The sequence below is a fragment of the Camarhynchus parvulus genome, chromosome 14 (assembly GCF_901933205.1).
Source record: "Camarhynchus parvulus chromosome 14, STF_HiC, whole genome shotgun sequence".
NCBI lineage: Eukaryota > Metazoa > Chordata > Aves > Passeriformes > Thraupidae > Camarhynchus > Camarhynchus parvulus.
In genome coordinates this window covers 534,672-554,869 of record NC_044584.1, presented here as the reverse complement: position 1 = coordinate 554,869, position 20,198 = coordinate 534,672, and the positions used below count along the sequence as shown (strand labels likewise).

General features: G+C 40.9%; 1 protein-coding gene across 1 annotated transcript in view; it reads left to right on the top strand.

Moving 5' to 3' along the window:
* KIAA0556 (KIAA0556 ortholog) overlaps positions 1-20,198 on the top strand; it is a 56,579-nt gene that overhangs the window by 25,734 nt on the left and 10,647 nt on the right. The window contains exons 13-21 of the mRNA XM_030957836.1: positions 935-1,823; positions 6,070-6,798; positions 7,562-7,770; positions 11,375-11,438; positions 13,322-13,499; positions 15,774-15,939; positions 19,158-19,315; positions 19,617-19,681; positions 20,018-20,128. Of these exons, the coding sequence (XP_030813696.1) occupies positions 935-1,823; positions 6,070-6,798; positions 7,562-7,770; positions 11,375-11,438; positions 13,322-13,499; positions 15,774-15,939; positions 19,158-19,315; positions 19,617-19,681; positions 20,018-20,128 (2,569 nt within the window). The remainder of the gene's footprint in view (positions 1-934; positions 1,824-6,069; positions 6,799-7,561; positions 7,771-11,374; positions 11,439-13,321; positions 13,500-15,773; positions 15,940-19,157; positions 19,316-19,616; positions 19,682-20,017; positions 20,129-20,198) is intronic.

The following is a 20,198-nucleotide window of genomic DNA, read 5'->3' as shown; positions in this document are numbered from 1 at the left end:
CTGACAGGCTGGAAATGAGCAAGAGGGATGAAACTGAAACTTCTTACTTTCACAAAAAGCTTCTTAGTTTTCACAAAAAGAAGGAAAGAACAGAGAGTCTCTGAAAGACTCCACGAGATGGACAAGTTAGAGAACAGAATGGAGATGGATTGTGTCTCATCTTCTGTATTTGCTTTGAAGATAATGGTATTTTTGTCAAGAGGGAGAAAAGGTTATATTGAAATGGTGAAGAGAAGAGAAAGAACATTAGTTCTAACTTCAATGGAATAAAAAAATCAGGTATTGGTGAGTGCCACAGTGAAGGAGAACATAAAGTTGTGAGTGGCAGAATTGTGTCTGAGATGAAGGCCTGCTGTTTAAAAGGCTAGTTAAGTGTTGGAATAGGCTATCAAGGCAGATTAGTTGAAAACTGTTAAAACCAGATTTCCTCACAATGGTGTAGGTTATTTTATATTCTTCAATGGAAAGAGAGGGACTGGATGATTTTTTTTCCTAGCATTTCTGTAACTCTGTAACTCTTTTTAACTCTGGTGGCTTTGATCTGGGTGGTTGTTCGCTGTGGAACATGTCATGAAAGTGGTGAATCTTAGGGATGAAAAGCAAAATGTGCCTCTGGAATTTATATCTTGATCAAATATAATTGTACTTAATCTAGGCTTTTTCCCTCAAGCTTTTCTAAATAATCAAACCTTGTCAGACCAAGTGATAGCAGTGTCTAGCAGGGTTTCCTGTCCTTTAAAAAAAACTTATCTATTACACAGTATTTCTTAGTCATTTCAGCTTTAGATTAAAAAGCAGTCAAAAGCACATACTGACACAGGGTTTAATTGTTTTCATCTGTCTATTGATTAAGTGTTCAAATGTCAGAGTCCCAGAGCTGTGATATCTAATGCTTGAAAGCTTGACTGAAATCTTCATACCTTTCTTTTTGTAGGACCTTGATGTTGGAGCAAAGAAGGTGAAGCTGTATGTTGATGAGAACCTTGTGTTTGATGGGGAATTAGAGAGAGGCTCTGGAGATCTCCTTGCTGACCAGAACACCACAATTGACCTTACAGATCACAAGCAAGATAGCTCAGCCTCTCCCTCAGCTGAGAGGAAGGAAGCAAATGCACCTGCAGGTCCAGACAAGAAAACAGACCTACTTTTAAAATGCTCAGAATCAAACAGTGCTTCACTGAACTGGACAGCTCAGCCAGAAGAAAATCTTCTTGAGCCTAAGATGAACTCAATCAGCTTTACAAAGAAAAATTTATCTCAGTTAGAGGATGATCTAAAAGTGCCCCCATCTCAAGTTTGTATAAAAGATGCCAAAGAGGAGGAAGCAGCAGTTCCAGAGCACGTTCAGTCAGATGATGAGCTTTGTTTGAGTGAGCAAATGGAAAGGTTAACAGGAAGAAAGCTGACTGATTCTGCAGGTGCAATTCCTTCTTGGTTACAGTCATCTTCCCAGGTAGCACAGAATAATCAAGGCACTCCCAGTAGGCAGAAGCCTCCGTGGCTTGCTACAGAACAGAATTTCAACTCAAAATTTCAAGCACAGCCAGATGAAATCATGAAAAACTTCTCAGATCTGATAAATGAGGATGTCAAATGTCAGAGGCATGAACTGGGAAGACCCAATAGTAGAAATGCAACTGGAGATGGGAGATCACAAACGCTGACCAGAAAGGATGCTGATGTGGACTTGGACATTTTTGACTCCCTTTCTAACAAAAACTGCAGTTTGCAGTACCCTGTGAGTGGAAGGAGAAGTGTCATGTGTGGTAAAAAGCTGGGATTAAACACTACAAATCTTGGAGAAGATGATTCTGCTCTCAAAGGTAAGAGTCACAATAGCAACCTTAGTCCAAGTGCTGATGTGTTCTCCATTTTGCAGAGGCACAAACTTATTTTAGGTGGAAGGGACCTCTTGAGATACCTGGAAGTTTAGACAGGGGATATTAGTTTGGCTAATGTGATATTTTCCTCATGAGAATACTCAGTCTGTCTCCTACACCTGATATGAAACGCTCTTCAGAAAAATTTACATTCTGATTTAGGGGCTTTTAATTTATTTGGAGCAGCTGGAAGATGAAATTTCAGTAAATTACATTCTAAAAATTGACAGTCCTGTAGATAGCAAATGTTTGCTAATATCAATTAAAATCTGCAGAGAGATAAAGAAGATTACATCCCAAATTTGCAGAGTTTATTTGTGCAGTAGCTTTGTGTCTTTCTTGGTGAGAATAGATGCTCAATATATTTATTCAGAGTGAATGGAAAATTACCCTTATTTTTCTTCTCCACTCATAATTTTATAAACCTCTCCTTCAGACATCTGGCTTATTTATGAAGAGTTTTCTAATAAATTTAGCTGTTGTCTGCTCTGTGCTGTTGATTATCCTTGTCCTCCTTCCCCAGACCTCCTGCTGGAGGTGGATCCAGCTTTGTGCAGTTGTGTTCCTGGCAGGATCCAGCTGTGTGTTCCTGGCAGGATCCAGCTGTGTGTCCCCAGGGAACAGCAGGAGAACTTCCCAAGCTCCCCTTTATCCCAACATCTGGCAATCCATGGCTAGGAAATTTTCAGGGCATGAGATAATATTTTTGTCTTTAACAAGTGTGAATAACAGAAAAGTAGAATTTCTTACCCACAAGTTCTCCTTTGGCTCTCTTTCACCCAATTTGCTTTTGCTTGGGATATATGTTTGTCTTCCATTTTCAGTTTCAAGCCATGTCACTCTGACTCCTGGGGTTTGGACCCTTCATGCCCCATCCTTGGCATTCTGTAATCCTTCAGCATTCAGTATCTTGTCTCAAATGAAGATTTAATACAACAAGGACAACAAGACCCAGAGGATTGGAATAAGATGTTACAAAACTACAAATTGAAATTTTGAGAGTGATTGAACATCAGAACGATTTACATGAAAATGTATCTTGCTGTATATTGAATTTGGGTGTTTACATGCAAGTAAGGGTGACAAGGAACAGCAAATTCACCTAAATGAAGGAGTGTCAGTTCAATTTCTACAGCAGGTACTGCAGGGCTTTTTCAGACAAAGGTAAAATGGTTCTTTCTAAACTTAGAATGTCTGAATTTTTCCTTGTCTGACCCTCTGTGGAGAAAACAGCAATTTCATCAGTGTGTCTGAAGTTATACCTCAAAGAAGAGAACAGGGAAGTTTGGAACAGGTGCCACCTGCCCTTCACCCACCCCACTCCCTGCAGCCCCGTTTACTGTTTCACACATTTCACAGTATCTGTTACATGAAAACCTTCATGTTGTGAAAACTGTAAATAAATCCCACCTTGAGAAGTTCTGTTCAGTTGTGAAAATGGACATAAATTAGGAATTTCAATGCAAACTACAAGATGAGGGTTATAATTTTTCAATGTAAATTTTCTGTGATTTTGCTCAGAGCAGGTTATCCTGTGGTGCTTTAAGCTCCTGATATGTTTTAGTCCCTGCAGCTTTTGTTCTCTCTGCTGTGTGTGCAGGGTAAAGCCATCTTCAAATGGAGCTGAGAGAGCTTTAACAACAGGAAAACCTTTAAAATGTTTCCCTGAGAGGGCTGGATTTTAATTGGCCTGGGGCTAAGAGAAGGGCAGTGGAGGGTGGGACAAAGGGAAGGCTCAGAGGCTCCTCTGGATGTCACAGTGTGGCTTTGGTCACTAAATGCTTCACAAGAACAACAGGAATTAGTAACAGCACGTACAGGCTTGGCTGGAGTTAATGTTGCTATAAAAACATCAATTTTTCTTTGATAACCTGTTTAATGTGCAAAGGAAATGGTGGGAGCACGCTGATAAAATTTGCAAATAACATATAATTTGGTTTATTATGAGTTAAGGAGATTGAAGAACTGCACAGAACGATGAACTTGAGGACTGGAGCAATGGAATGCAATTCAGTAGAATGCTTGCAGGCTCATCTGGGGACTAATAACCAAAAATTAAGTTGTAAGCTGAGTAATCATCAATTGCAAATGACCGAGGAAGAGAAGACTCATGGTTGAGTAGCTGATGGCAGATTGACTGAAATGCTGGGGTGAGCAGTGATTGGAGCAGTGCACTCCCAGGATGGAGCAGCAGAGGCATTTTGGCTACTTGGGAAACCTCAATATCTCCACACAGGCACTTGTGAGACCTCACTTGGAAAACTGCAGCTCTGATCATCCATTTTCAGGAAAGCTGATTACCAAGTGGAACAGATACAGAGGAGAGCTTTTAGAATGATTTGGGAAATGAAGCATGTGATTGCAGCATGGAAATATGATTGCTGTTTATAACTGCAGGGAGTAAAAAAAGAGATTAGCTCAACAGAGGGAGAAGAAAGGTGGTTTTTTCTATGTAGTCTTGCCCCAAAATGTAGTTTTCTAAAGTTTTAAGAGGAACTGTGTGTGGTGTGTGTGGCCACCAGAAGCTGCACTGGAGATTCAAGACGCTCCTGAACCCACAGAGGAGTTGGATGTTTGAGGTGTCATTAATAATAATGCATTTTAGATTCTTAAAAGATAAAAGTCACACCCTATAAACCTTCAGCCATTGGTGTCTGCTTTTGGGCCACCTCTGCTTTCCTTTCAGAGCTCCACTTCTCCTGTTACCACTCCTTAAAGTAGCTCACCAACCTTCTAAATTCCCCTTGCACTGCCCTAGAGGGGCTTCAGGATTGTAACCTCTGGACTGTTGGAAGTATTTCATGTTTGAAAAGAAATGGGAAAAACCCTCCCAAACTAGGAAAGTCAGTGGATGTTAAATACTCCTCTGTACTCTGCTCATCCCAAAATTTTCAAGCTTTGACATTTTCAAGGGGTAAATATTTGTACAGTGCTTTGTCCAGGTGAATTGTGAGCTCTGGGATGTATTGCTGGGGATCAGCCACCTCCTAATAGTGGTGTGAGCAAGAAAGTGACTGAAGAATGTCTGATCTCTGAAATATGAACCTTTCCTTCATGTCTGCATTTTCCTTGTGGTGTAAGGAGGAGTACCAGGTTGCTCTCCAGCCTTTCATTCTGGAAGACAGCCCTTTTCCAGGTAGTTTCCCATCTGCTTTAAAATTCTTAATTTTATCTCACGTGTCCCCACTGTAAGTGATCATTTGCCATGCATAGATTAGGAACATTGCCTCTTTCCAGTATTTCCAAAAACACAGTTAAAAGTTAGTCTTGAGCAGTCTTTTGGGAAAATTTTGTTTTGCATTTCACAGCAATTGGCATTTATTCTTGATAACCATTTGTTTTAGTATCCACCCAAGGACACTGTACAGAAGTAAAATCTGGCCCACGGGCCTGTAATTGTTCAGTACTCCACTTCCTTTTCTTCATTTATTTGAAGAAAATACATGAGTGACTGCTTTATTGAAAACCTTGGTTATTATCTGTTCTTAATTGTTTTGAGATGGAAATGAAGCAGTTCCCCAGTGCAGCCACAAGGAGAAGATGCTTTGCTCCCACTGGGCCCCTCTGATTTGTTGCCCTCCCATTGTTACATTCCCATTGGATATCTCGTAATTATTCTCTTTCTACATCTCACATGTGCTGAAAAATAGGAAAAATATTTGGACATTACCTGCCTAGAATGCAATGCTCACCTTATCCTCCCTGTCTGCTGAACCTACTCTTTTCCCCACCACTTTTCTTTATACACCTGTGGCTCATTTTGAGAGGAAGAACCAGCTTTTCTCTGTAATGCTTTACATTAACCAGTTCAGCCATTTCCAGCTGCATGAAAGACCTGCAGAAATGCAGACGGATGATTTAAACTCTTGTGACAGACACGCAATAAGTATCACTGAGCAAAAATCCCAATTTCTTTAAGAGCTGAGGCAAGAATTCTCAGCCTCAAACTTAGTTGCAGTTTGTACCATGGCAGGAGTTCTGCTCCTCCATAGGTAAAAGTGATTTTGTTCATTGTGTTTGAGTGGGGAAGGGGAACTGGGACCCATGGCTTTTGTGAAAGAAAGGCAAAATAAAAGTGCTACTCTCAGAGAATTTCCCAGTGAGGGACACGACATCATTCTGCAGAGTCAATGTTGGAGTGGTTTGCTCCCTGTTTGTACATTAAATGCCTTTGTAATGTTGTTTTCAGATGAAGACATTCCCATCAAGGACGTAGCAACCTCTAGAATGAAGTGGTGCAGCGAGCAAGAACACACTCTGCAGGAGTCCTGGAACTCCTTGGTGAAATTTAATTATTCCCACCGTGGTCGGATCTCGAACATGGATTTTCAAGGGGATATTTTTGATGAGTTTCTCCATCAGCAGAAAATCAACCGGCCTGGAGAATATCAGAGGAAAGGGGGACTACAAACACTACCAAAGAAGCAAGAGGAAGAAAATTCTGTGGAGATCCAGGATGGAAATGATTTTAAAATCCCAGTTTTACCTTATGGGCAGCACTTGGTGATAGACATCCGAACAACATGGGGAGACAGACATTATGTTGGTCTTAATGGAATAGAAATTTTCAGTTCTAAAGGAGAGCCTGTTCAGATTGCAAAAATAACAGCTGAACCCCCCGACATAAATATTTTACCAGCTTATGGAAATGATCCCAGAGTCGTAACCAACCTCACAGATGGGGTGAATCGGACCCAGGATGATATGCACCTCTGGCTGGCACCATTCACCCCTGGAAAAGCTCACTTTGTCTTCATTGACTTTGTGGATTCCTGTCAGGTAGCCATGATTAGGATCTGGAACTACAATAAATCCCGAATCCACTCCTTCAGAGGTGTGAAAGACATCATCATGGTGCTGGATGAGCAGTGCATCTTCAAAGGAGAGATTGCCAAAGCCTCAGGAACCTTGTCTGGAGGTAGGCTATCATTTCTGATTTTCCTTGTGGAAGCAGCAGTACAATACAAACAAAACACATTTAGCTTGTTTGTTATCATTTTCCACTTCAAAGCAAGCTGGCACTTTGGTGTTTAATTTAAAAACATAATGCAAAGCCCATTAATGCATTCTTCACTGATACTGGGGATTTTATCAGCATACAGAGCTAATCTCCATTTTTAACTATGTCTCAGCAACCAGTCTGTGTTTCAATCCCATCAGATAGGCACTAGAAATGTCAAAGTTGCAGCTTTTTGTTTTCACATACATGGTCTTTTGGAATAGGTCATTGGGAAGCTTTTTCCCCATTTTCTTTTCTATGTATCTGAAATCTGACTGAATTCTCTAGTGAATTCTCAATATTCCATTGAATTTCCATTAGAGAAATGGAATTTCCATTGAAATGAATGACCATTAGAGAAATTGTCCAGAGACTTTCTGGGTAGCCCAAAAGCTTCAAGAGCACGTCCTGGTCCTTTGACAAGAGGTTCCAGCAGGGTATTAGAGAATCCATTAGAAAATTGAAATTCTCTAATTTTCTATCTGAATTCTCTAATTTTCCATTGTGCAGTATAAGTTTGAGAGTGAAACACTAATTATAGCCATAGTCAGTATCAATTTGCCATATATTAGCTTTCAACACTGCTGCAAATTAAATGCAAAGAAGGACCAAAAATAATTTTTCTCATTCTTTATTTTCTTTTTGCGTTATTTCTCCATTTAATTCCGTGTGTTGCCTTCAGCTCCAGAGCACTTTGGGGATACCATATTGTTCACTACTGATGATGATATTCTTGAAGCCATTTACTACTATGATGAGACATATGATGGAGAAATGGGAGATTCCAGCTCCCTGAGATATGAGGAAGAGCTGAAGAGGCCAACAACTGCAGACAGGGAGGGAGATGAGAGACCTTTTACACAAGCAGGGTTGAGAACAGAGGAGCAACAGGTGGGGGCCTCTATGTTTAAAACTCTCTATAAATGTCTGTTTGAAATATGGAAGTAATAGCCACATTTCCAGGCTGGAATAAAACTGCAGAAGAACTAACACAATTATTACTATTTTAAAGACATTTTTTCACCATATCAATAATTTATGCTTTTTTTTTTCTTTGTAGCCCTAAAGTTGTGGTTTCCCTGATTAATTAATAAGCTTATTTCTCTACTTACTTGGACAGAGACTAGGGGGAGTTCTTTATGATTTGGGTACTCTTGAAGGTTTCTGGTCTCTCAGTGATTTTTCCCACACAGCTACTCCTGTCATGAGTAGCTGTCCTCCCTGGCCCTCCAAACCAAAGATTTTTCCATATTTTCCGTATTGTTGGTTTCTTCCTCCACAAATTAAAGATGTTAAATGAGAAGGGTCTCTTCCTCTGAACCCTCCCCTTATTTTTCCTATTTTTCTTTTTTTTTTTTTGACTAGCATCATCACAGGTTTGGGTGCATTTTGCATCCTAAAAACTCCTCTTTTCTAGTCCATGCAGAAGGTATTTCCAAGCCATTGAGCTCTTTCTTGCCTTATGCCATCCCAGCCCAGCAGTCCAGTGTCTGAGCAAAGATCCCACAGGATTTTCTCAAGATGGTGTGTGGCAGTCTTTGACCTGTTTTCCTTAAAATTCTCTACTTTCTCAGAATCTTCCTGAGCACCCTCTGTTGCATCAGTGAGGTTTTCTTTTTCTAGAGTTCACGCTCTTTACTTGTGAGTGTGTCAGGAGATCCAAAGCTGAATCAATCCAGCTGCCAAGATCTTCCCAGGGATGTGTGGTTCCTAATGAGCCTCCTGTGGTTGCCAAACCTTCCCCTTCTGTCCTGTCCTCTTTCTTGAGGCTCACAAGACAAAAGGAGATCCAATGGTGTTGGAATTTGATCTCAGCATTAAGACCAGAGTCAGTGGCTTTAACCCTTGCACTTCTGCAGGAATTTTGATCCCAGCTCTGCATGCAGTAGCTGAAACTGCTCAGAGCCTTGCACAGTGCAGGGTTTCATGAAGACAAACTGCAGCTGACCTTTCTTTTTCCGATCACCTGTTTATTGTGAGCATTCACCAGGTCCTCTCCCATGGCAGAAGCTTGGTCCTGGGCTGTTTGATCCTTGCTCAGACACAGGCCCTGCCTTTCATTTTGCTGTTCAGCACTGATGCCCTCCACACCCTGATGTACCTCTGAAACTGCTGTGTCAGCAGAGGAATAACAAAAGCTGTTGTGACTGAGCCATTGATCTCCCTGTCACTGGGTGTTTGCTGGTACCATCAGGATTTCTGTAGGGGGATGTTTATGCTACCAGAATGATACAGATCCACTGCACAATTTGTCTTCCCCAGCCTAACCTTGTCAGACCAGTATTGACCAGTTTGAGCAGCCCTGCTGTTGTTCATTCCCCTTTATTCCCTGTTGCACATTCAGTAGATGAAATGGTGTGTTTTACTAAAAACTTTCCAAAAGCTCTTACAGAAGTGTCTTACTTTTCTGCCAGTGTTATCCATGGCCATCTGTCTGTCCATGAATTCAGGAATCCTTAACATGTTGATTTTATACCAGATCAGACCTGTGGCCACTGCACTTGATTCAACTCTGGGGCCAGCAGTGGCTGCTGAGAGAGAGAGAAAGAACAGCACAAACACAGAGTGCTGTTTCTCTGAAACACTCATTCAGCCCTTAGAAATGTGTCTCACAAGGACTTTTTAACTTAACCTCTGTGTTTAATATCCTGCCACCGATTTTTATTGCATTAATTCATCCACCAGCTTTTTGAACCCACGTGCACTTTTAAAATTTACAGTGCTCTGTGGCAAATTTCCCAGCTGAACTTGCATGGCACAAAGAACCTCCTTCTGTTTGTTGCTAGCTTCATTTAATGTTCTCTGGGTTTTGTGTTGGAAGAAACTAAACAATTATTCCCCACTCCCTTGTTCAAGCCACTCAAGAGATTTATACCCCTGTGTTAGTCTTCTAAATCTTTTCCAGAGTGGTTGCTCCTAGGAAGGTGTTGAACATTTGGTCAGGTGTAAGATCATGGTAATACTTTCTACTTTTTATTGCTTTTCCAATAACTCCTGCATTATAGTGGTGTTTTGTTTTAGCCATAAGAATCTAAGAACACAGGTAGGACAATGCCCACTAGCAGAAGTGGTTAAAATAGTAGAAAATGAGACCATATCTGAAACAAAATATGTTTGGCATCAGTGGAATGGAATCATCAGGAAGGGATCTGAGTAGATAAGAAAGGGAGAAAAGAGGTGATAAGGTGCCTTGGCACAAATGGTTTATGCTCTGCTAGGGAGAGCATTATTTTGCAATCAGTAAACCCAGCGTCCATGGGTTTTGGTTTTCAGTAAAGTTGCAAATTTTAATTCCCAGGCTGGTGTTTTAGAATTGCTGTGAGGAACAGAATTGGCTTGTGAGAGAGGTACCCCCAGTGGGAGGGATTTTCCACTGTGTAGGTTCTGTGGGTTTATTTCAGAGCCCATTTCTTGTTCAGTCTCACCTGAATGACTTTGATTCCCCCAGGGACATTTGCTGCCACATGAAGGATATTGCAGTCTGGGAGCCCATGAGATCCTGGGGATCAGTGGTTAAACTGCAGGGATCTAATGGAACAAGGAGACAAGTGTTGACAAGTCTTTATTTATTTTACTTGGGCACTGTTTAGATCCATTTGATGTATTGTGGCTGACAGGAAGTTTATTTCTAATGATGAATTAGAGAGAAAGAGTCTGGACTTCTAATTTCCTGTTTGGCCTTTTGACTACTAATGAGAATTGAGCTGATGTTTACATAGAGCTACTTATAAAAATGCCAAGATTTCATTCTAATCTACTATTATTTATTTTGGAGCCAATACTGGTATATGTGAAGTTCAGATTGTTTTCTCTGTTTTACATTTGTCCACAGAGAGCAGAATTTGCCATTTTATCCCACTTACTCAGTGAAGTGAATTCTATCTGCAATCCTTTGCCATTTTTGTCTTTACTACCCTGAATACCCCAGTGTGATCAGCAAATTTTGTCATCTGTTTGTTCACTTTTCTGAGCAGCATAGGCAATTTTTAATTAGCATTGCTAGAGCACAAGCACAAGCTTTTGGACAAGTTTGCTTGTTTGTTCTGCCTCTTAATTCCTGAGAAGAAATTGTGGTGGCACTCTCTGGTCTTGACTTCCTTCCAGACTCCTTGTGTCTGCAACAGATTTGCAACATATTGCAAATACAGCATATTATCACTTGCTGATGGCAGTCAGCAGGGAAATAAGTGTTATTTAAGGATTTCAGCCTCTTTGAGAAGAGGTAGCTCACACTATGGAGTCTCCCATTTCACATTTCTACATGCACTAAGCTAAACCCCTACCCTAATAATCTTGACTTTCTAAGAACTCCCCTGATATTCTGCATTTTGGGTCATGTTTTCCATATTTTGCAGGACAGCCTGGGTGGGGAGGCAGAGGGGAGATTGATATACAAAAAGAAACAGGTACAAATATAACTTTTTTACAAATATAGACTTCATAAGCAGTCAGTGTAAGTGTAAATACTGAACCTGTTCCTTGACTTTCTTTATAGGTTCAAGAGCCAGACCCTGTCTCTGAATGCATACCAAAGGAAACAGGAATATTTACTGGAAAATGTAAGTTCTTGCATTCGCTTCTTGCTGTGCCAGCCTTCCCCCAAACATGTTATCAAGGATGATCTGATTTGTCAGAGCTGTAGAGCACTTTGTGACAGATGCCAGGTCTAGAATAAAGAAGAGAATTGAATATTTAAGGCAGAAGCTTTGTTTGCTGTGGCATTTACAACATTACATTGCAACAGTTGGCTTTTAATCTCAGAAAAATAACATTAGCCATTTGCCTAGTCCCTGAATGGGATTTCTAATAGCTGTGTCCCTTACCCAGTAATTCTCTCCCAATCCTTTGTATTTGTGTAGACTGACTGAATTTTTTAGATTGGATTGACAACAGAAACCCTAGAGTAAAGCTAGATCAGAGTGTTATATCCCTGCTTAAGTACCTGATTTATTATCCTGTACCAAACCAGCTCTCTGTGGGCCTTTCAGCTGTTGCCCAGAGAGTTTCTGGATAGTCCAAAAGCTTCAGGAGCACTTCCTGATCCTTTGACAAGAGTTTCCAGCAGGGTGTTAGGAATTTTTTTTCACCCTGAGAGCAATCCAACACTGGATTGAGAGGGTTTGGGATCTGCCAGCCTTGGAGACAGGAGAAATCCCCTGGAGGAGCTCCTGAGAGCCTTGAGCTGGACTTGTTCTGAGTTTGGAGCTGGATTAGACCCCTCCAGAGGTTCCTTTTCCCTGTGTCATCCTCAGATCAGAATCCTAAACTCTGGGGAATACTAAATCTGTGTGGATGGCTGCTTCAGTGCAGCTTTGCACTGGAGAACAGGCTGGTTCTGCTCCTGCCTGCTTGTACCCTGAGCACTTTTAGTCTCAGCACTGGCCTGGGGTCTGGTACCTGCTGTCAGTGTAGCCAGAGCTCCAGCTTTGTCAGCTGACAGCTGTTTATTTCTTTATGTCCCTGAAAATGCTGATGAAATCTTACTCCCAAGTGAATCTGTGTGTGTATCAAGACTTGCTCTGGGTTTTTAGGGGTAACTGGGCTGGATGGTTTAAGAGGTTTAATGCTTGTTTGTTTTACAAACATAAATTGTGACTACTGGCGCTTCTTTAGACATTACATTAGATTATTTGTGGGCTTCTGTAGTATGTGAAATGAAAGGTGTTTCTAATTTACAGGGTTGGATTTTTGTGGAACCTGATCAGATTGGAATTTTACTTGTTATATCTGCACATGCTATTTCTGTCCTTTCAGTAAGGCATAAAGCAGGTGGAACAGGAGATTCATATTCAGCCTTTTGTCCATCCAGCTTTTTCTTCCTGTTTATTTTCTGGAGATAGAATCTAATCAATAGTTGTGCTTTTTACTGATGCTGTCCCATGAAAATGCTTCCATGTGTCTAGTTCTTATGTGAAGAAAATAACTTAAAAACATTAGTAAATCAAATTTTTTCTTTGCTTTAACTGTGAGTAGGTGTTTTCTAAAAATGTATGGATTTCTGAGAGGCTAGATTTAAATGAATCTATGCAGTCATTTAGCTGGTGAAGGATGATGGATAGGCTTCAGACTAATGGGTCTTCTCTGCATCTGCATAATCACAAAATCTGTCATGTAACTGCTTAAATGTGTCACTGGCTGGCTGGCAGGGTGCAGTCCCACTAATGAGGCACTTGGGAACGTGCTTGATCAGCAGTTGTGTAATTTCAAATGAACAAGGTGTTGGTGGCACATGAAAGGGCTCTGACACAGATTAAAAGAAGCTGCTGTTACATGGAGGTGGCCAAACAGAGCAGGAAAAATCCAATTCCAGCATATAAAGTGATTTAATCTCTACAAAATATCCATGCTGCTAATCACTGGGATTTGCACTCGTGTTTCCATTGGCTCATCACTACAAACCAGTAACTTTACAGAGGCATTAAATCTATATTCCTTTATGTAGGCCTGCAACTGAACTTCACCATGACCTGGGGAGACTCTCATTACCTGGGGCTGACAGGACTTGAAGTGATAGGAAAGGATGGACAAGCATTAAAAATCAATGCAGAACAGATTTCTGCTTCACCCCAAGACTTAAACGATCTTCCAGAGTACACAGGAGATTCCAGAACATTAGAAAAGTAAGTAACCAAAGACTTGGGATGCATTTTTACATCAGATTTTCTGAAGTGACACATTTCTATAAACTTATGTTAACACATGTTAATGTGAACATGATTTTTATCCCATCACTGCTCATTCTTGGAATTCACAGGCTGTCCAGGAACAGCTTGTTGTAGAAACATGAATGAGATGTTTCCAAAAGATGGTGTTTGAGCTGGGAGATGAGAACATGCCTGCTTGGTATTTCTGCCAAGGACTTTCCAGGAAGGAATGTGGGTGTTCTGTAGCATCTGTCTGTGCATATTGAGTGATATTTATGCAGGATTTCTGGATAATTTCAAGGAAAAATTGCACGTTAGCAAAGAGTGAGGATGTGTTGTGGAATTGCACAAATAGGTGCCAATCTTTTGGCCAATTTGCGGCACTTTTTTTGGCAAATCTAATGAAGTTTTATTCATTGACAAGTATATTTCCTCAGATTAACTTGTGCATCTAAGTGGCAGCAGTATAGAAATGATAGGCTGTAGATCTGGAGAGGACTTGGCATTTTGGATGTTATTGAAGCTGCATCCTGTTGTTTCTGAGTCATCTCTCCATTTTAAAGGGTATTTTTGGTTGTAATCCTGTCTTGCTGGCATGTTTATGGGCTGTGACCAGGTTTATGAATTAGGACTTGTCTTTTCAAAGGCTCTGGAGTCTTCCTTAGGATGTTGTATTCATCTCCATGCACACTAACTCCATTTGTAGTTTCTGCTAATCTGACTAATGCAGATATCAACCTTACTTGTGTGTAATTCCTTGTTCCTTCTGCCATCTTGTATGAAAATCTCCTCTGTAGGCAGTTGCTGCTCTAAGAAATCTTCCCTGTGATGAGCAGATTCTGCTGGGGAGTCTCTCCAGACCCCGCACTGATGGACTCAGATGCAAAGAATTAATTTACCTTTTTTGTTGGTGTCTTTTCCTATCTGAATGCTCCTTTTGAGCCCAGTGATATGTTGATCCTACAGAATTCCTGGCAAGCTTTCTGCCCCTGATGTATTTGAGGGATTTTATTTATTGTATCTTTTGCTTGCTAGCCTTCAGACTCTTTTTTTGGCCTGTGTGTACGCATTTAACCTTCCAGAGTTTATGAGTCTATCAATTTAGGGCTTTTTTCATCATGAATTTTGCTGAAAGATGGCCCATAATAACTTTGTTTATCCTGCTACTGAGCCAGGCTGGCTTTGAGTTTTCAAGTCCTCCTTCTTTCTAACATCTTTCTTAGTAAGTGGGTTATATTTTTAATTTTTATTTTCTTTTTTTACATTCTTGATTGTTTTGCTAGAGAACTTTTTTGGGCACAAGAAATAGAGGCTCTTTTGGCTCTGGATATTCCTGCAAGCATGGTGAATTTGAGTACATTGCAGTGCTCTCAACTGTGGAATTTGGAATAAGTCCCATGTACTATTCAAGACCAAATCAAGAATTATCTCTTCTCTCATGGACTCCCTAATCAGTTCCTCTGTGAAAGAGTTATTATTCAAATCTTTTTCTTTAAGGAATTGCCAAGTCTGGCACTCATTCTTCCATTAAACTTTTAAATAAATAGTAAGTATAAACTTACTTTTTTGGCAATGTACCAAAGTAATTACAGAGGAAAATTAATTCATATTCTCCTTTACTCCATCTTCGTATGGCACAGTTTGTGGTAGAAGAATATTATGTCAGAAAACAGCAGATTTAACTTTATTTAGTCAGCCTGAAGCCTGTGCTGCCATGAAAAGACATTGTCCTGCTGGTTGGAAGCTTTGTAAAATAGCAGGGATTGTGTCCATGAGGGATGTGAGCAATCCCAGGTCCTGCTCAGGGTTATCCAGTTGCCATCCAGCTCCTCCTCGGATCCAGCAGCTTGTGTTGGCATAGAAACACCCTGCAGGGTGCCAGATCTACTGCTTTGGGTGTGGGAATTCAGGAATTCCATTGTGCCTGCCTTTGGGTTCTGCCTTCAGCCACTTCAGCTTTCCTTTGCCTGTCCCTTTCACACAGGGAAAACCTAAAGATTTTGCTGTTTTTCCTTAAGCAGACCCAATTAAGAAAATACTGGGTTTTTTTCTCTCTCCACTGCCTTTAGTTCAATACTTCCACGCTATTTTTGATGTTTTCTGTGCTTTTAATTGCATGCACAAGAGCACGAGGAGCCCTGGAAGCTGGAAGTGACATCCAGAATAAAATGAACCTTAGGAAAGTCCCTGCCTTTGATGAGAGAAGCCAGCTTTTCCCTTTGTGCAGCTAATGGACTTTTCTCTTTGTAGGTTAATAGATGGCACTAATATCACAGTGGAGGATGACCATATGTGGCTCATTCCCTTCTCTTTTGGAGAAGATCATCTGCTCACAATCCATTTTGATAAAACTGAAAGTATTGCAGGGCTTCGCTTTTGGAACTATAATAAATCTCCAGAGGATACCTACAGAGGGGTAAGTAAAAGAAAAGGAGCACTGCCAGCAAAAATATACAGCAGTGCATTGGAAAATTGGTACTGTGATGAATGAATATAGCTGCCTTAATGGAACACCATAAATCTTTCTAGATTGTCTGAGGCTGAATTTTGTGGCAGGTATAATGCATTCCTGTCTCCACAAACAGCAGATAGTAAAAAAAAAAAAGCCAGAGATGCTTTAAAGAACTCTTCACAGCTGATTTTTCTAAGAGACACATACAATAGCACATATTATTTTCAGGATATATGATTCTGAACTGGTATCCTCTCAATATCTTGTATTTAGACTTACTATATGATTCTGTATTTCCTGAAATGCTGGGAATGATATGAGGGAAACTTTTCCAAAGAAATTCTGTTTAGTTCAGGTTCAGAAGGCCACTCACTCAGTACTGCCTTTTCCAGGAAGAGTCTTTTGAAATATTAACATTTAATAAATGGAAATTTGCCACCTTCAAGCAGTTTAGCTAAATTAATTTAGCTAAATAATTTTTAATTCTAAAATATTTTTATAATTAATTTAGCTAAATAATTATTAATTTTTTAATTTTAGCTAATTTAGCTGAATAATAATTTAGCTAAAATTAACATACATCCTCTCTTATTTGCAAATTGCCTGCTTTATATATTTTTTTTCCATACTAAATTGTTGGGATTACCAATTGACACCTGAGGGAGATAATTTTATACCTTTTCACTCTGAGTTTGGCTGTCCTTGCATACCACTGCTGTACTTACACTTGTAATGATAATTGTAATGAACCAGAGGTTGCTGCTCATTGCACAGAAAGTTTAGAAATCCACCTGTCCCCAGATTTTCCACCCCATAAGGCAACTGTTACATTCTCAATGTCCAAATTCAGGCAATAAAAAAGAACAAAAATGTTGGCACATATTAAACTGGAGATAGGACAAAAAGGATCTTTATTAAATCCCAGCTGATGCAGAGATTTGAACAGAGGGCCCTGATTTTGTGCTCCATCACATTTGACACATGGGAGGGTTCTAGAGCATTTTGAGCGTTACCATCTAAACATATAAATGAGGGCTTTTAGTGGAATTTATATCCTGATTTCAGCTGGGATAGAGTTAATTTTATTCCCAGGAGCTGTGTTTTGTTGGTAACTTAGTGATATTGTAGTTGTTGCTGAGCAGTGCTTATTAAATGTCTAAAATCTAACATGGAATTTGGTCTCTGGAGGCCAAACCAAGAAAAAAAAAAGTAAGGTGTATTTTTAGCAGTTTACTTGGCTAGGTAACAAAAAGAAGTGAGTCTGATACAGGTGATTCTGATACCTGCATGAATACTGGAAGTCCCATGAGAGTTAGTGGATACCACTTAAAGGAGGAGCCCATACCTGCAGTCCTGGAGAAGGATAAAATAAATTATTTGGAAAACAAAAGATGCAAGGTCCACTGGGCCACAGGAAAGGAGGTTTTAGGCTGTAAACCCAGGGCATCCTGACATCTGTCTCTTGAAGTATTGCTGCTCCTTGTAGGAGCCAGTCCCTGGGTGTGAGATGGGATGATTTGTTAGGCAGCTGCAGGCTGGGGGATTCTATTCACAGCTTTAGTGTGAGAGGGTAATGGCAGTGACTGTCAGAATGAAGGCTTGGGTGCTATTTGCAGCTCTGTGAAAAATCACCTTGTGAGAGCTTTGTTATGCCATTTGTAAAATGCAAGATGTGACGGCTGAGTGCCTCCTCAGATGATGAGAATTACTTAGAAATGAGGGCTGTAAAGGGCACATAAATATAAGCAGCTGTGGTGTTATAGGTAAGATTCCATCTCTGACTCTCCAGACTTCCCATTCACTACGTGTTTCCGCTTAGGAAAGTGGATTTCAGTGGATTTCTCACTTCCTCTCCTTAGCCTGGCAGACTTATTCAGCTGGAAAACAGCACGCAGAAGAGTTTCTCATATGAAAAAGCTGTTTCCTTTATTTGATCCCAAGTGTATTGAAGATGAAGCCAGAAATAGTTATTTCTCCACACTTGGTAGTCATACAAACATTCCCTCCTAATTAATCTTCATGGAAATTAACTGAGCCCCTCCTCCAGTCTAGCACAAGCTGGTACTTGGTGAGAGACCCAGGGCAGTAAATGCTGCTTGTGATGAACATTAAGTTATATTTAACAAATTAGAAAGCAAGGTGCAGTGATTAATTGCTGGAGCCTGGTTGAATTGTTCTGCACCTGGGATCATGGATACAGCTCCACATGGTGCTGCTGGGGGAGGGTGAAAGGGCCAGGACTCCTGCAGCACCTGAATAAATGTGCCTGAGTTATTCACTTTAATCTCCAGAGGTTGGATAAGGTGTGCTTGCATCTCTGAGGTGGCCACAGCTCAATTGTCTCTGTCTGGTGCAGGCACCTTTTCTTTATTCATATGCCCTGAGGTTACACACAGCACTGCTTGGCAGAGGAGTTTGCATGATCCTGGAGAAGTCCAAGTGCCACCTGCCACAAAAATAAATAGAACTGCTGAAACACAGGCTGCTGTAAATGCAACAGAAACACCAAAATCTGCTCTGGAGAGAGCAGCAGGCTGTGGGATCTCTGGAAGGGTGCCCCCAGCCAGGCTGGGCAGTCCCAGCTGCCTTAGCAGAGCATTCAGGTGCATGATGTCTCCTCAGATCCCCTGACTGAGAGCTTCCCATTCTCTTGATGTGTGTAAATGTTGTGGCAGGCTCAGGGATCAGAGGATTGTTTAGGTTGGGAAAGAGCTGTAAGGTCAGCATGTCAAACTGCAAACCTCACAGTGCCAAGGGCAGCACTGACCCATGTCCCCAGGTGCCTCATCTACACCTCTGAAATCCTCCAGGGATGGGATCTCCACCCCTTCCGTGGGCAGCCTGTGCCAATGCTTGAGCACTCTGGGAAGAAGGGAGGTTTCAGTTTGCTGAGATCTAGTGCCATGCAGCAATTCAAGGATCTGTCAATTCCTTTTTTTAGTATTTTTCCCTCCAAATCCTCACTTCTGCCATCCCCATCCATGTCAGTGATGACATGGACTCTATGGATTGCAACTTTCTTTTGCCAAAGGAAGTGTAGTCCTCACTCTAGAGGAATGAAATAAATACAGCTAAGTGAAATTATTTCAGTCTCTGAAGTGAATGGAATTGGTTGCAATTATTTTAATGGAAGTCATGTCGTGGAATATCACGTAATCTGATGTTTTGCTCTTTTCAACCAGGCTAAGGTGGTCCACGTGGTGCTGGATGGGCACAGCATCTCCCCCCTGGAGGGCTTCCTCATCCGCAAGGGACCAGGCAACTGCCACTTTGACTTTGCTCAAGAAATTCTCTTTCTTGACTATCTACAGCCCCAGCCAGCTCCTAAAGCACACAGGAGGTAAACCAGGATGTCTTTGTTGTCTGAAGCACAGGGTTTCTCTTCACTGTTGCAGTGTAATTTCACATTCTCTGCTGGAGCAGCCTGTGTGAGGCTCCTGGATGAAAACATGGAGCACTTAGAGCAGAGCTTCACTTGGTTTTAACCCTGACCAAATTGCTCTGAGCTCTGAGTCAGGTCCAGCATCACAGGTGGAGGTGTTGGGGTGGTGTTTGTGGAGGTTTAATTCTTTGGTTTTGTTCTTTTCTGAATGAGCCAAGGGTACATAAAAAACCTGTTTTGACTTGGTTTTTTTTGGCAGGAATGCTTCAAGGACACTGGAACAAGCCAGTATGGACTATGAAGCACCATTAATGCCCTGTGGTTGTATCCTTCCCTGTCATCTGGAATATTTTAGAGTTACATACCATGGTTAGGAGTCCTGAGCTTTATAAATCCAACAATTTTGAGTGCTTTAAGCTATTAACCAGATACCAAGAATATGAGAAAGGCTTCCATAAATATGGCTTAAGAATAAATCAGTGAAATATCATATATGAATATGTGGCCTGTTTTCAGATCCTCTGGTAGCTTTTTCTCCTGAACTGCAAATAAGAGTGTCTGACATCCTGGGCTGCACAATAATTTTTCAAACTGCAGATTAATTCTGTTAGGACAAAGCTTCTGTACTGATATTTTCCTTAACAGCCTTTTGCTTTTTAGTTATTTTCCAGTTCCAGCTCCTGACGAGTTGGGGTGATCCCTACTACATTGGTTTGAATGGGCTGGAGCTGTTCAATGAGCACGGAGAGCAAATCTTACTGACTGAAAACAGTATCCTTTGCACAGCAAGCACCCCTGGCCCTGCTGGTGCACTTTACTCCCTGGCAAATCCTCACAGGGC